Source organism: Bos taurus, chromosome 2 (genome assembly GCF_002263795.3).
Source record: "Bos taurus isolate L1 Dominette 01449 registration number 42190680 breed Hereford chromosome 2, ARS-UCD2.0, whole genome shotgun sequence".
Classification (NCBI taxonomy): Eukaryota; Metazoa; Chordata; class Mammalia; order Artiodactyla; family Bovidae; genus Bos; species Bos taurus.
The window spans coordinates 71,750,112-71,763,714 of NC_037329.1; the positions used below are offsets into that span (position 1 = coordinate 71,750,112).

Genomic DNA, 13,603 nt, shown 5'->3' on the forward strand with positions numbered 1-13,603 from the left:
GGGCGGAGCTTAGGGGCTTTAAGGGAGGGGCGGTTGCGGCTGGGGTCCGCCGGGATTAGTGCGGTGGGCTCGCCTCTGGCCGCCATTTCTCAGCGTTTCCCCGGAGCCGCCCCCTCGCCTCCTCGCGAGGCCCTCTCCCCTCGAGTGGCTTCGAGTGGTCGCCGCCAGGTAAGCGCGCCACCCGCCTGGCTCCTCACGCCCTCCTCGCCTGCACCGGGTCTGCGGCCTCGCCGGGGACCCTCAGGCCGCCCGGCGCTTCGAGGTCGGCAGCCGAACATGTCCCGCGAGGGGCGGGCGGGCGGCGGCCGAGGGGCCGGCGCGGAGGGAGGGAGGGAGGCCGGACGGGCGTCCACCTGCGGGCGGACGTGGCCGCTCCGGGACGTACCGAGGACTGGTAGCGAGCGCGCTGGGCTGACGCGCACTGGAGGCAGACCAGCAGGTGTCGGGGATCGGGGGTAGGGGTGTGAGGGCTCCGGGACCCGCTTTCCCCTGCGCCCCGCGGCCGGGCCAAATGCGTGGCTCCTGGGGTCGGCTTCATTAGTACCAGCCTTTGTGGTTCTGCTGTCTGACCAGCAATAGCCGAGTCTTTTACACCTTTTGGCTACGTTTTCATATCAAGTGTGTTTTTCAGAGTTAGGGAAAAGTTTCCTTTCATTCCATTTCTGTCCTGTAACAGGTTGCTGAATCTGACACAGTGGATTGTTTGTACATAAGCTAGTTTGCAGGTTTTCTTCTTTAGGTAAAGTTCACTAGGAAACCATATGTGTGATTAATTGTTGAATTAGTCCCTTGCAGATACTTTCTGTTTTGGGATGACTAGGATGAAGGGTGTTAATATCCTGATGGTGTTCGCTGTAGGTTGGCTTATAGCTTTGTCAGAAAGCAAGCACTGGAGACAGGGTTTTAGAACGACCCAGGGTGTTCTTATGGAGAAGGAAATGGCAACCCACTCCAGTATTCTTGCCTGGAGAATCCCAGGGCCAGAGGAGCCTGGTGGGCTGCCGTCTCTGGGGTCGCACAGAGTCGGACACGACTGAAGCGACTTAGCAGCAGTAGGGTATTCTTAACTTGATGCAAGTAGTATTTCCTTGGGGTGGGGGTAGCAATTGTTTATCAAACGTTGCGTCCACCAGTCGCAGGAGAGTGTATACATGTCACGACAAACTTTTGAATTTTAGGTATGTATGAAAAAGTTAATTTAGGTGGTAAATGGATGACTTCGGTTTGCAGTTTCCCACTTAAACTCTTCCTAGTTCATAGCTGAAAAGTCAGGCGTAAGAGATTCAATACTATTTTAAAAAATATGTGTGTGTGTGTGTATATATACACCTACCATCCAAAAATTCCATTGTGTCATTTCAGGCAAGCTCCTTATTGAGCGCCTGATACGCATATTGCAGTGCCTACTGGGTCACCGTGGGGAACGAGTCAGACGAGGTCTCTCCTTGCGTCTTGGTGGGGCAAATACCCAGTAAAATACAAGTTGGTATCTTAAGGGTTACAAAGAGCACGCTAGGGGTACTAAAAGGAGACCCTGATTTAGAAAGCAGGGAATGATTTTCTGAGGAAAAGATATTTCAGCCAGAAATCTGAAGATGGCCATGTGAAGTGGGAGGCGGGGGTTAGGGTGGGGGTGGGGGGGTTGGGCAGCGGGGGGGAGTTGAAGGGGAAGGGGCATTCCAGAAAGCTGGAGCAGCTTAGGCGGAAAAAAGGGCCCCAGTTGAAAGACGCTTGGGCTGAGTGGAAGAGTTACTAGAGCGGAGCGAGCTGAGAGGAGTGGGCGCCGGAAGGGTCGGGGCGGAGGAGGAGCTGGAGCCGGGAGCAAGGCAGTTAAAGATTGTTAAGAGGAATCTGATTGGTGATTGCTTAAATCCACTGCTGTGGCTTGGTGAAGGGTGCTGGGAGTGGGGGCGGGGTGGGGAAAAGTGAATGTGGCAAAGCTTTTAAAAACAATAAATTAAAAAAATAAACTTCTAACATATTAATATATTCTTATTACAGAAAAGTTAGATACTCCACACGACCCTTTCTAGAGATAGCCTCATTTAAGTGTGTCCTAATGCTTTGTTTTGTGTGTGTGTGTATATATATAAAGTGTCTGTGTCAGCTGTATTTTATAAAAACAGCTGTGTTGTATGCCATTGGATGAACCGTTATTTAACTATTTGCGTGTTGGTAGAGGCATTTAACATTTTCTTAATTATGCCCTGAAAATTCTTGTTTCTGTGGCTTGAAGCGCATATGGGACATTTCTTTTTAGGATATCCTACCAGAAATAGAATTGCTGTGTGAAAGGGTGTGTGTGAACGTCATTGTTTTTCACATATCCTTTTCAATACTGGATATCTAGAGTCTTTTAAATGACAGTGTCTTACATTTTTAATTTGGATTTCCTCGGTTACTGCTGAGGTTGCACATCTTTGTAAGAGTATTTCTTTATTGCATGTCTTCTTTTAGAGCTTGTTTCTTCATATCGTGTCCATTTTCTCTCTTCTGGGTTGTTTATCTTAACTATGTGTGATAGTTCTTTATTAAACTGCATGTTAATCCTTCAAAAATTTTTTTTGCAGAAAACAATTTAACAGCCCATCACCCTAATATGTTTGTTTTTTCCTAGTACTTCTTTTACTTCTCTAGTGCATCTGAAATTTGTTTTCATATTTTTTTAATTAAAAAACTTGTTTGTGGCATTGAGTTTCAAAATACATAGATATTAAATAAGAAAGAAGTTGTATTTTTCCTTAGCAAGTTAACTCTACTTGTATAATGAATCTTATTTTTAAGATGTAGGATGAGGTGAAATAAAACTGGTCTTATAATTCATTTACTTCCTAGGAATCACAAAGTTGTAGTGCATTTTGAGCATTTGTTCCCTTAAAAAAGCTTTTTTTATTATGGAAAAATTCAACATATACAGAAGTAGTCAGAAGAATATTATTAGTTTCTGTGTACCCATCAGCTTCAACAGTTGATGGCCAGTAATCTGGTCAGTTTGTCTCATCTCTTCCCACTTAACTCCCTTCCTTGTATTATTTTGATGTGAGTCCTAGAAATCATATCATTTCTTCTATAAATGTTTCAGTATGTATTTTTAAAAGAATAAGATTATTCTTAAAAAATGTATTTTTAATGCCACTATTTTATCCAAAAGAAAATTGGCAGTACTTCCTTGAGTATCATAAACAATCCACTTGGTGTTCAGATGTGTATGTGTATAATTTGTGTCCTTAGAAAGTTCAGATGACAACTGTCATGGTTTTGCAAGATTATCTAATTACATAGGAGTATTCATACTTGTAAACTGAGGTTGTAATTCTCAATTTATAGCTACTGAATTGTTTTTAAAATGTTTTTAATTTAATATTTCAGCTTTTATTTTTATCATGTTTACAAATGCATTTAGTTTAAAATATCAGCTGGTTATGCAAGACTTCTTATAAGTTTTATATATATAATAGTAAATGTATGATTGAAAAAATATTTTAGTTTGAGATAATTTTAGACTTATGTCAAAGTTACAGTAGTACAGAATTCCCATGTATCTTTCACCTAGCTTCTCTCATTGACAACATCTTATAACTTAAGAAGAATCTAATATAAGTCCACACTTTGTGATTATCTCTGAATCTGTAGTTTCCTTTGTATCTCTCTTTTTTTTAATCCGCTTGCTGTTTATTTCTTGAATATGCTGAATTAAGTTTTAAAAAACAAATTCATCATGTATGTTTTATGATTGTATTTTTACTCAGCATCTTTTTAGCTGTGGTGTTTGATAATTTCTTTCTTATTTCTGCAATGTGAGTTTTGCATAAAAGACCAAAATTTGGAGTCAGAAAATCAGAGTTTGAGCCCCTGTCTTCACTACTAAATAATGGACCTGGTCAATGGTTTAATTTCTGTGACTTTTAGTGTGCTTATCAAAATAAGACAATATTTTTAGGGAGTTTTTCTGAGTACCAATGGAGATTGTTTACTCCAATCTCCAAAGTAAACATTTGTTGATTTGATGATGAAATGTACTAAGTGGCTAACTATTCAAAGTAGGAATTGTATCCTTCAGGAGCTTATAGTAAAGGGGACAGGCATGTAAATGAATAATTAAAATGTGATTAGTTAGACAAAAATATTTTCGGGGTTCAGTGAAAGTGTTATGGGACTGACTAACTCTTTAGATGTCAGAGAATGTTGCTCAGGGGAGATACAGGTAGAGTTAAGTTAAAAGGAACAGGTAGGGATCCTCTGACATAAGGGGGTTAGAAGCCTTAGGGTGACAAGTATAGCCTTTTGTAGGCAGCTGAAATAAGACTGGCTAGCAAGGTCCAAAGGGAGCATTGTCCACGGGAAAAGAAGCCTGTGGAGGATGTAAACTGAAACACTATCCGAAATTTTAGCTATTTCTTTAAGGTATAAACAGATGAATGTACAAATGACAAGTATGGTGGCTTTGCCAGTTCACCTAATTACGCTGGAAGGTGGCTGGGCTGGTAAAGAATCCACCTGCAATGCAGGAGACCTGGGTTCGATCCCTGGGTTGGAAAGATCCTCTGAAGAAGGGGACGGCTACCCACTCCAGCATTCTGGCCTGTAGAATGTCATGGGGTTCATGGGGAGGCAGAGTCGGACATGACTGAATGACTTTCACTTACATCCTTACTTGTAATGTGTGTATAGTAATCTTTATAGATACTTACGTTTTCATGTAATAGCATTTATTTTTAAATTAGCTTTTATTTTTATCAAGTTTATCTAGTGGTAAGAGTCATCTGATACGAAGTCTTCTTCCAAAAAAGAGCATTTTCCTGAATTTTTCTTCCTCCTTAAGGCAACCACTTTCATATTTTAAATAATAAGCTCATTGCTGCTTCTTGATTTTTAGTTTCACGTAGTTTCATGACCTACCTATTGAATTCCTACCAGGCAAGATGAGGATTAACTCTGTGTTTACCCTTACCTGTATTAGCCACCTCCTCTGAGTTATCGTTACTTTATACTTACGGTTAGATCAGTATTAATGTTAATATATTATGACATAATTATTAGCTGAGTCATAAAGTGCACTGTGATTATTTCCCTCTCTGCACAACTTGTTTTCTCTGTTATTTATTTCTTGGCTTAGTTACATGTACTTATTTTTCTCAAACTCTTCTTAGTTTTGGAAGTTAAACTGTAGATTAGCAAGGTAGTTTTTATGATGTTTTCATTTTATATGTGCTGTATTTAACCTCTTAATTTTGATTAACTTTAATGTTCTTAATGGAGATAAAGTAGCATTAATTTGACATTGTAAACAATTGTTTATATTATGTAGCAGCTTAAAGTCTGTAAGTAATAGTAGAATATGTGATAAAAACTTTCATTTGAATTATATTTGTATTTTAGCTAAAATAGGTGATCATTTTTGTGTTAGTACTATAAATGGGGAGAGAAGGAATGAAACTTCTTAGGATTGTTGTTACTATCAAAGGGCACCTTAGTGTATGGCATCGTATCCTAGTGTTTGTAAAGGTATATGACTGTTGTACACATAATTTATTGACCCGAAAGACCTGATGAACTTAATAAATGTTTACCCCTCTCTTGGCAGATTAGCTCCTTACAACATAGTCCAGAAAGCTTAAAATTGCTGTGAGCTCAGTGCCGTGAGCTCTATTTTTTGTTCAGGTCTTTAAAGTCGCCAGTTTTAATTTTTTTCAAATTTACTTGACCAGGTGTTTTTTTTAATAACATATCTCTAATGGCCACAGAACTTTACTAAACTACGCCATCTGTCTGAGAGCAGACTGCAGGAGAACACTGACCCCTTTTTTCTCTTGGTTCCGCAGTGACAAGATGTTGAGCTTCTTCCGCAGGACGCTCGGGCGCCGCTCGATGCGCAAACAGGCCGAGAAGGACCGGCTCCGTGAGGCCCAGCGCGCGGCCACGCACATCCCTGCGGCTGGGGACGCGCGGGCCGTGATCACCTGCCGGGTGTCCCTTCTGGATGGGACCGACGTCAGCGTGGACTTGCCGGTACAGAGGGCGGGCTGCCTTGTGTGTTCGTCCTGAGGTCACTTGCTTCTTCTGAGCTGCTACCTTCCCGGGGGCCAAGTTCATACCAGCTGGTGCGATCAGGCGCCGAGGTGCACAGGTGCCTGGATCAGGTGGCCTGAGATACCGGGAGGGATAGTAAATGCTTCGCTGGAATTAGTGGCAGCTAACCGGAACTTTCAGATGTCAGGGCAGTGGCTGACTGAGTCCTCTGTGTGTGTTTGTGTGTTTTTTGGGATGGCGTTATGCAGTGTGCTTTCTGGGGAGTTCTCACAGTCCTGGTTGAGCAGTTTTATTAAAGCAGTGAGACTGTTTGGGAAGAATAATGATACTTACAGGGGTCCCTTAAGACTCATCGTTCTCTGAACTTTTTTGTAATTTTCAAAACACTTTCCATTCCTTTCCTTTCCTTAGTACTTTCTCCACCCTTGGGTGTGCTTGTAGAAATTTTAATGGAATGAAGTGAGGAAAAGGACTTTGTTGATATCCCTCAGCTCTGACGGCCCATCTCTTTCTTCCTAAAGTAGTTTGCAGGATGTTTTTTCCATACACAGTAATCTTTATTTCAAGATTGGATGTTGTAATTATATTCAGATTTGGGGTTTTTTTTTTTTTTTGCAGTTATGAGTAATCATAACTCAGTGTGAAACAATCCAGTGTATTTGAAAGGACTTCACTTATTCCTAGCAGGTCTTTTTCTGAGGGAGGAGAGGTAGCTGTATGGTTTGGGGAGAAGTAGAGTTTCTTTCTGAGCTGTTTGCTAATACCAAATCTTTTTCTCATGCCTTTGTCCTGTATAAAAAGGTTTACATAACTAAGCTGTAAAATGTGTGATTTGAGGTGTCATTGAATGTTCTAGTATCTTCCCTCCCCATAGATTCTTTTTAGTACACACTCCTTCACCCAGAATGCAATTTTTAAAAAATCCTTTGTACGAGGTGATGGCTTGGGTGCTGCTATAATATATAGTCCAATAAGTTCTGGAAGACCTTCAACTCACAGAGTGAGAGGTTAAGGAATTGGATGACTTGTTTTAATGAATATTCTGATTAATTGAATAATTTAGAATGTACTAGTATATATCTTTTACGTTTTAAAAATATGACATATGATAAAATTACTCTTAAGACACAGGATATCTTGAAATGTTTTGAAGTCATGTTTATGAGTATTTATTATATTTATACATGGCTCAGTCACTCAGTCATCTCCTGACTTTGCAGCCCCATGAACTGTAGCCCACCAGGCTTCACTTGTCTGGAGTTTTCCAGGCAAGAATACTGGAGTGGGTTGCCATTTCCTACTCCAGGGGATCTTCCCGACCCAGAGATTGAACCCACGTCTTTTATGTCCCCTGCATTGGCAGTATTGTCCAGTATTTCAATATGTGATACTTTGTGAGGATAGTTTGCATATTCATTTATTTGACAAGTATCCTAAGAATTTTATGTCCTAGTCTGTTAAAATATTCTTAGGTATGTGGCATAAAACTTGAGATTACTATATAAGAGAGTGGAAAGAAGTCTATTACCCAGTGTTTGAAGTAAGTCTCAAGTTTGCTGATGGAGAAAAAGATACTAGGAAAGTAGAATTTGGAAAGGAGTTTTTTAAAAAGGCAGAGTATTGTGGAGGAGAAAACAGCACTAGGTTTTAAAGTGGTGGAATAAGCGGCTAGTGACTGGTATGGAATGGTTTCCTTTGCTTGGCGTGCTCAGTAAGGGCCTGTGATGCTTGATTAAGGCCCGAAATGTTAGCCAGCCTCTCTCATGCAGACAATTGTAGTGAAAGAGCCAAGAGTTTTAGATTTGACTCTTTGTGGAAGTAGAATAGTTGCCTTTTCAGCTCTGCAGTGCAGGTGAAACCCTAGAGTTAGTAAACTCTAGATGCTTGTGTGGATATAAAGTGGACATATTCTCCCTCCCCCTTGCCGCAGCTAAACTGCTTTCCTGAAGAAAAAGGCTAGAGGAATAGTGATTTCTGGGAAGAAGAGTCTTTATCTTTTTCTTAATTTAGCTTTTCAACCATTAATTTTGGAAATTGAATAAAGCACATGCTTATTTCCCATTGGGGTTAGCATCAGTATTGATCGTGATCTGTCAGCATGGAACTCAGATAATTGCCCAGGCAATCTATAAGGGATTACCTGTAATTAAGTACAGAAATCTAGGTCTATTCAATTTTCAATTCAATTCAGTCGCTCAGTCATGTCCGACTCTTTGCGATCCCATGAACCGCAGCATGCCAGGCCTCCCTTTCCATCACCAACTCCCAGAGTCCACCCAAACCCATGTCCATTGAGTCAGTGATCTATACTCTTCAAATTAATGTATACTGGTAGTAATGGTCATTTTCTTTCTTCAGTTCTCCTTTCCTCTCAGAATTGGAGGAGGGATTTAAATAGCTTCTACTTTTCTTTTTGAAGGAATTAATGCCTTTTAGTAAATGATGAAGGCATCAGGTAGAAATTCCTAATTATCCCTGACTTTTAAACTTTCTCTTTGAAAATGCCACAGTATGTCCTTTGATTTATGAGCTTAGAATTGGTTAGTAAACAGCTTGTCTTGTAAAACTCTGCTTTTCCTGAGTTTTAAATTAATAGGAAATATTTGATTAACCATTACATAATAATTTTTATATATCTACTGGTACAGATGCTGAAGTCTTTAAATTATATAGACCATTATATCTTAAAATAAATGAAAAACACCCCGTGTTCACTAATTGTTCACTAATGTTAACTAAGACTTAACATTATTAAGATGGCAGTACCCCCAAAACTTTACAGATTCAATATAATCTCCAAAGGAATATCAGCTGATTTATTTGTGGAGATAGACAAGCTGATTTTAAAATTCATGTGCAATTGCAGGGGACTGGAATAGCCAAAACAATATTGAAAAAGAACAAAGTAGTAAGACTTATATGTCCCAATTTCAAGATTTACTGTAAAGCAGTAGTAATCTAGATGGTGTGGTTTGCTGGTGCAAGGAGCAATGGAACACAATAGACAATCCAGATATAAACCCACACATCTATGGTCAGTTGAATTTTGATAGGCTACCAGAGCCATTCAGTGCAGGGAAAAAGGAAAGTCTTTTCAACAGCTTTTTGTATGTGAGTTACACACACAAAAGAATGAAGATGGACCCTTAACTCCTACATATACAAAAATTAACTCAGAATGGGTCAAAGTCCTAAACACAAGACTATAAAAGTCTTAGGGGGAAATATAGGAATAAATCTTCATGACCTTGGATTTCATACTAGTTTCTTGGATAATGACACCAAAAACATGAACAATAAGAGTAAATAAATTGAACTTTATCAGAATTATAACCTTTGTGCCTTAAAGGACACCATCAAGAGAGTGAAAAGACTGTTAGATAATGAGAGGAAGTATTTGAAAATTATATATCTAATAAGTAGCTGGAATATGTGGAGAGTTGTTAGAACTCAATAATAAAAAAGACAACCCAATTTAAAAATGGCCAAAGGATCTGAGTAGACCTTCCTCCAAATAGAATATATGCAAATGAACAACAAGCACGTGAAATGCTCGACATTAGTTGTCAGAGAAATGCAAATAAAAACCATACTATTTCATACCAACTAGGAACGCTAGAATAAAAATGTCAGATAATACCAAGTGTTGGGGAAGTAGAGAAATCTGAACCCTCTTGTATGTTTCAATAGGAATGTTAACGTGGTCCAGCTGCTCTGAAAAACACTCTGGCAGTTTCTCAAATGACTAAACGTAGTTACCATGTGATTCAGCAATTTCATTTCTAGGCATATGCCCAGGAGACTTGAAAACATGTTTACATAAAAACTTGTACACAGATATCCATAGCAGCATTATTCTGGATAACCAAAAGGTAGAGACAACCAGCTACCTGTCAGCAGACCAGTGGACTAACAAAATATGTTACATCTGTAAATAGAATACTGCTGGACCACCAAGGAAATAGGACTGATAGCTTCTACATGGTACGTGCTACATAGGTGAACTTTGAAATCACTATGCTGGGTGAAAGAAGCCAGTGACAAAAGATCACACACTGTGTGATTCCATTCATGTAAAAGTCCAGAATAGAGAAATCCAAAAGGGGGAAAAATTACATTAGAGGTTTCCTGGGGTAGAAGGGTGAGAGAATGGTGAAAAGGGTAGTTAGGCCCATAGCTGAAGGTTATGAGGTTTCTTTTTGAGGTGATGAAGATTTTCTAAAATTAGTTTGACTGTGTCTTTGAATTGTATACTTAAAAAAATATTTGTTAGGCTATGCCAGGTCTTAATACAGCGTATGGGATCTAGTTCCCTGACCAGGTATTGAACCTGGGCCTCCTGCATTGGGAGCACAGCGTCTTAGCCACTGGACCACCAGGGAAGTCCTGAATTGTATAGTTTTAATGGGTAAATGATGTTGTTCAGTTGCTAAGTCGTGTCTGACTTTTTGTGACCCCATGGATTGCAGCATTCCAGGCTTCCCTGTCCTTCACTATCTCCCAGAGTTTGCTCAAACTCATTCCATTGAGTCAGTGATGCCATCCACACATCTCATCTTCTGTTGCCCCCTTCTCCGCCTTCCCTCAGTCTTTATCAGCATCAGGATCTTTTCCAGTGAGTTGGCTCTTCACATTAGGTGGCCAAAGTATTGGAACTTCAGTTTCAGCATCAGTCCTTCCAATGAATATATTCAGGGTTGATTTCCTTTAGGATTGACTGGTTTGATCACCTTGCTGTCCAAGGGACTCTGAAGAATCTTCTCCAGCACCATAGTTTGAAAGCATCAATTCTGCAGCACGCAGCCTTTTTTATGGTCCAGCTCTTACATCCGTACATGCCTACTTAGAAAAATCCATAGCTTTGACTATACGGACCTTTGTCAGCAAAGTAATATCTCTGCTTTTTAATACACTGTCTAGGTTTATCATAGCTTGTCTTCTAAGGAGCAAGAGTCTTTGAATTTCATGGCTGTGGTCACCATCCTCAGTGATTTTGGAGCCCAAGAAAATAAGTCTCACTGCTTCCACTTTTTCCTCTCCTGTTTGCCATGAAGTGATGGAACCAGATGCCATGATCTTAGTTTTTTGGATGTTGAGTTTTAAGCCAGCTTTTTCACTCTTCCTCTTTCACATTCATCAAGAGGCTCTTTAGTTCGTATTCACTTTATGCCATTAGGATGGTATCATCTGCATATCTGAGGTTGTTGATATTTCTCCTGGCAATCTTGCTTCCAGCTTGTGATTCATCCACCACAGCATTTTGCATGATGCACTCTGCATGTAAGTCAAATAAGCGAGTTGACAATATACAGTTTTGTCATAAATGATCTGATATGTGATTTATATCTCAAAGCTGTTTAAGAAAAAGAACGCATAGATTTTTTTTTTTTGTATACTTATGTTTTATTCCACTTAAGGTTTTTCAATAGTTAAGGAACATGATAAAGATGATACATAGCTTTGATTTAGAAGTGATATGGTTGATTTATTACAGGGAAGAGAAGCAAGAGACTAAAGTGTTAGTCACTCAGTCGTGTCTGACTCTTTGCAACCCCATAGCCTATAGCCTGCCTGACTCCTCTGTCCATGGAATTCTCCAGGCAAGAATACTGGAGTGGATAGCTATTCCCTTCTCCAGGGGATCTTCCAGACCCAGGGATTGAACCCGGGTCTCCTGCATTGCAGGCAGATTCTTTACTGTCTGAGCCACCAGAGAAGCCCCTGTACAGTAATAAAGACATAAGATAATGGGGCTGCAGACTAATTGTGGCTGTGAGTTTGCAGTGGAAGAAATGTGTTGTATGTGTATATGGGAGGAGGAGAATGAAGATTAGAAACGAGCAAAATATAATTCAAACTCTGGTGTAGAGGGTAATGTTGATTTGTGTGGAAGATCGTGAAAGGGTAGTCGGGCTGTCCTGGAAATAAGGGGTGAAGTGGGGAAAAGAGCTTCAGTGGGATGTGTTTAGAAGCCATGTTTAGAAGGCTTAAAGGAATTATTGGGGACTGTTTTATTTTTTGGATGTTTTATAGTCCTTTGTACCTATTGGGTGCTTAATAAATAAATATTGTTTGTGTGTGAGGAAATGCATGAAGGGAAAATGAGGGGTTGGAGAATGAGGAAAAACGAGATTTGGGAGTAAAAGGAAGACAGGAAAACAACACAGTAAAAGGAAGACAGAACACAGCAGGTAGAGTATGGCTGCACGGGGAGATCTGGGTTTGTTTATGTGGATTTATATACACAGGTGGAAATAATAGGAGGAGTGTTCTAGGAGACTGATGGGAAGATGCTATCTTGATGCTCTTAGTCTTCATCAAAAAGAGGATGTGAAGTGAGCGCTGGGTCTGAGTGAGGTGATGACCTAGATTAATTTGTTAGGGGAGAAAAGGATATAAGCAATGAGCACTGGTCTAGATTTAACTGAAAAATTGTAGTTTGCCAGAGCTGTGTGGATCTTTGTTTTCACTCTTTGTTTTCTGCTTGGTTCATATTCGGTAGCTGCAAGGTAAGAGAGTATATGAAAATGAACAGGATGTTGACCCTGGGATCAAGTATTTCACATCCATATTCTACACTCTATGGACACTACTGGACCTTCTTACTATTTGCCCAGGCATAGTAGACCACTTTGCAACCCTGTGTCTTTGCACAGGTTTATACTAACTAGCACAGGAAGGAGGATTTAGGGTCTGGCTTTTGAACAGTAACACAGATGTACTGATTCTTGAAATCAGAGTTCATTGGAGACCTAAAGTACATTCTAAGCAGAAAGAACTGCATTTTGCTAAGGCTCAGGTAAGACTTACTGGGGAAATTATAAACAGGTAAAATGCTAAAGTGATAGGAGCGAAGGCTGTAAGAGTAAGCAAGAAACAGTTGTTGTTGTTGTTGTCTAGTTGCTAAATCTTGTCCAACTCTTTTGGACCCCATGGACTGTAGCCTGCTAGGCTCCTCTGTCCATGGGATTTCTGTCTCCAGAGGGATCTTCATGATCCAGGGATCAAACGTGTGTCTCCTGCATTAACAGGCAGATTGTTTACCACTGAGCCACCTGGGTAGCTCAGGAAACAGTTAGGAAAAACTATTGTATGCCCTAGAATTTGCACCTTAATCTGTAGAGAAAGAGGAATAATGAAAGGGTTTTAAAGATGAGAGTGATGTTCTGTTTTGCAGTTTTAGGAAGAATTACGTTGGCAGTTTCTGCCTCTTGATCTTCTGACTCTTGCCTGTCTTGAGTGTCTCTGTTCTCAGCCTCACCATAGACTGTCAAGATTCCGTATCTTTCTTCATTTTGTTTCTGCCTAAGATGACAGAGTTGTGTTAACCCTTTACTACTTCTGGGCAGATTTAATTCACCTGCATTTCCTTGGCATTTTGTTTATACTGCAAGGATAACACTCATATTTATTGTGTTTAAACTAGTTGTGAATGATTTTATTCTTACTAAGAACCTTGTGATTGCTTGAGGATGAGAAATACAAACATATTCAGCTATATATCTCTAGCGGTTAGTATGTAATAGATGTCTGTTCAGTAATTGTTAAATAGAATTGAATGATATACTATGTC

General features: G+C 39.9%; 1 protein-coding gene and 1 non-coding gene across 5 annotated transcripts in view; one reads left to right on the top strand and one right to left on the bottom strand.

The window, feature by feature from the left end:
* The window catches only part of EPB41L5 (erythrocyte membrane protein band 4.1 like 5), a 170,333-nt gene continuing 156,730 nt past the window's right edge, over positions 1–13,603 (top strand). For 3 of the 4 annotated variants that reach the window (NM_001429694.1, NM_001429697.1, NM_001035384.2), the window contains exons 1-2: positions 1–168; positions 5,823–6,009. In NM_001429694.1, the coding sequence (NP_001416623.1) occupies positions 5,830–6,009 (180 nt within the window). In that variant the 5' untranslated portion in view covers positions 1–168; positions 5,823–5,829. The remainder of the gene's footprint in view (positions 169–5,822; positions 6,010–13,603) is intronic. The other variant, XM_024975535.2, reaches the window with a different exon arrangement.
* TRNAG-CCC (transfer RNA glycine (anticodon CCC)) lies at positions 10,340–10,412 on the bottom strand. The gene has a single exon. It is a non-coding gene; the product is annotated as a tRNA-Gly (tRNA).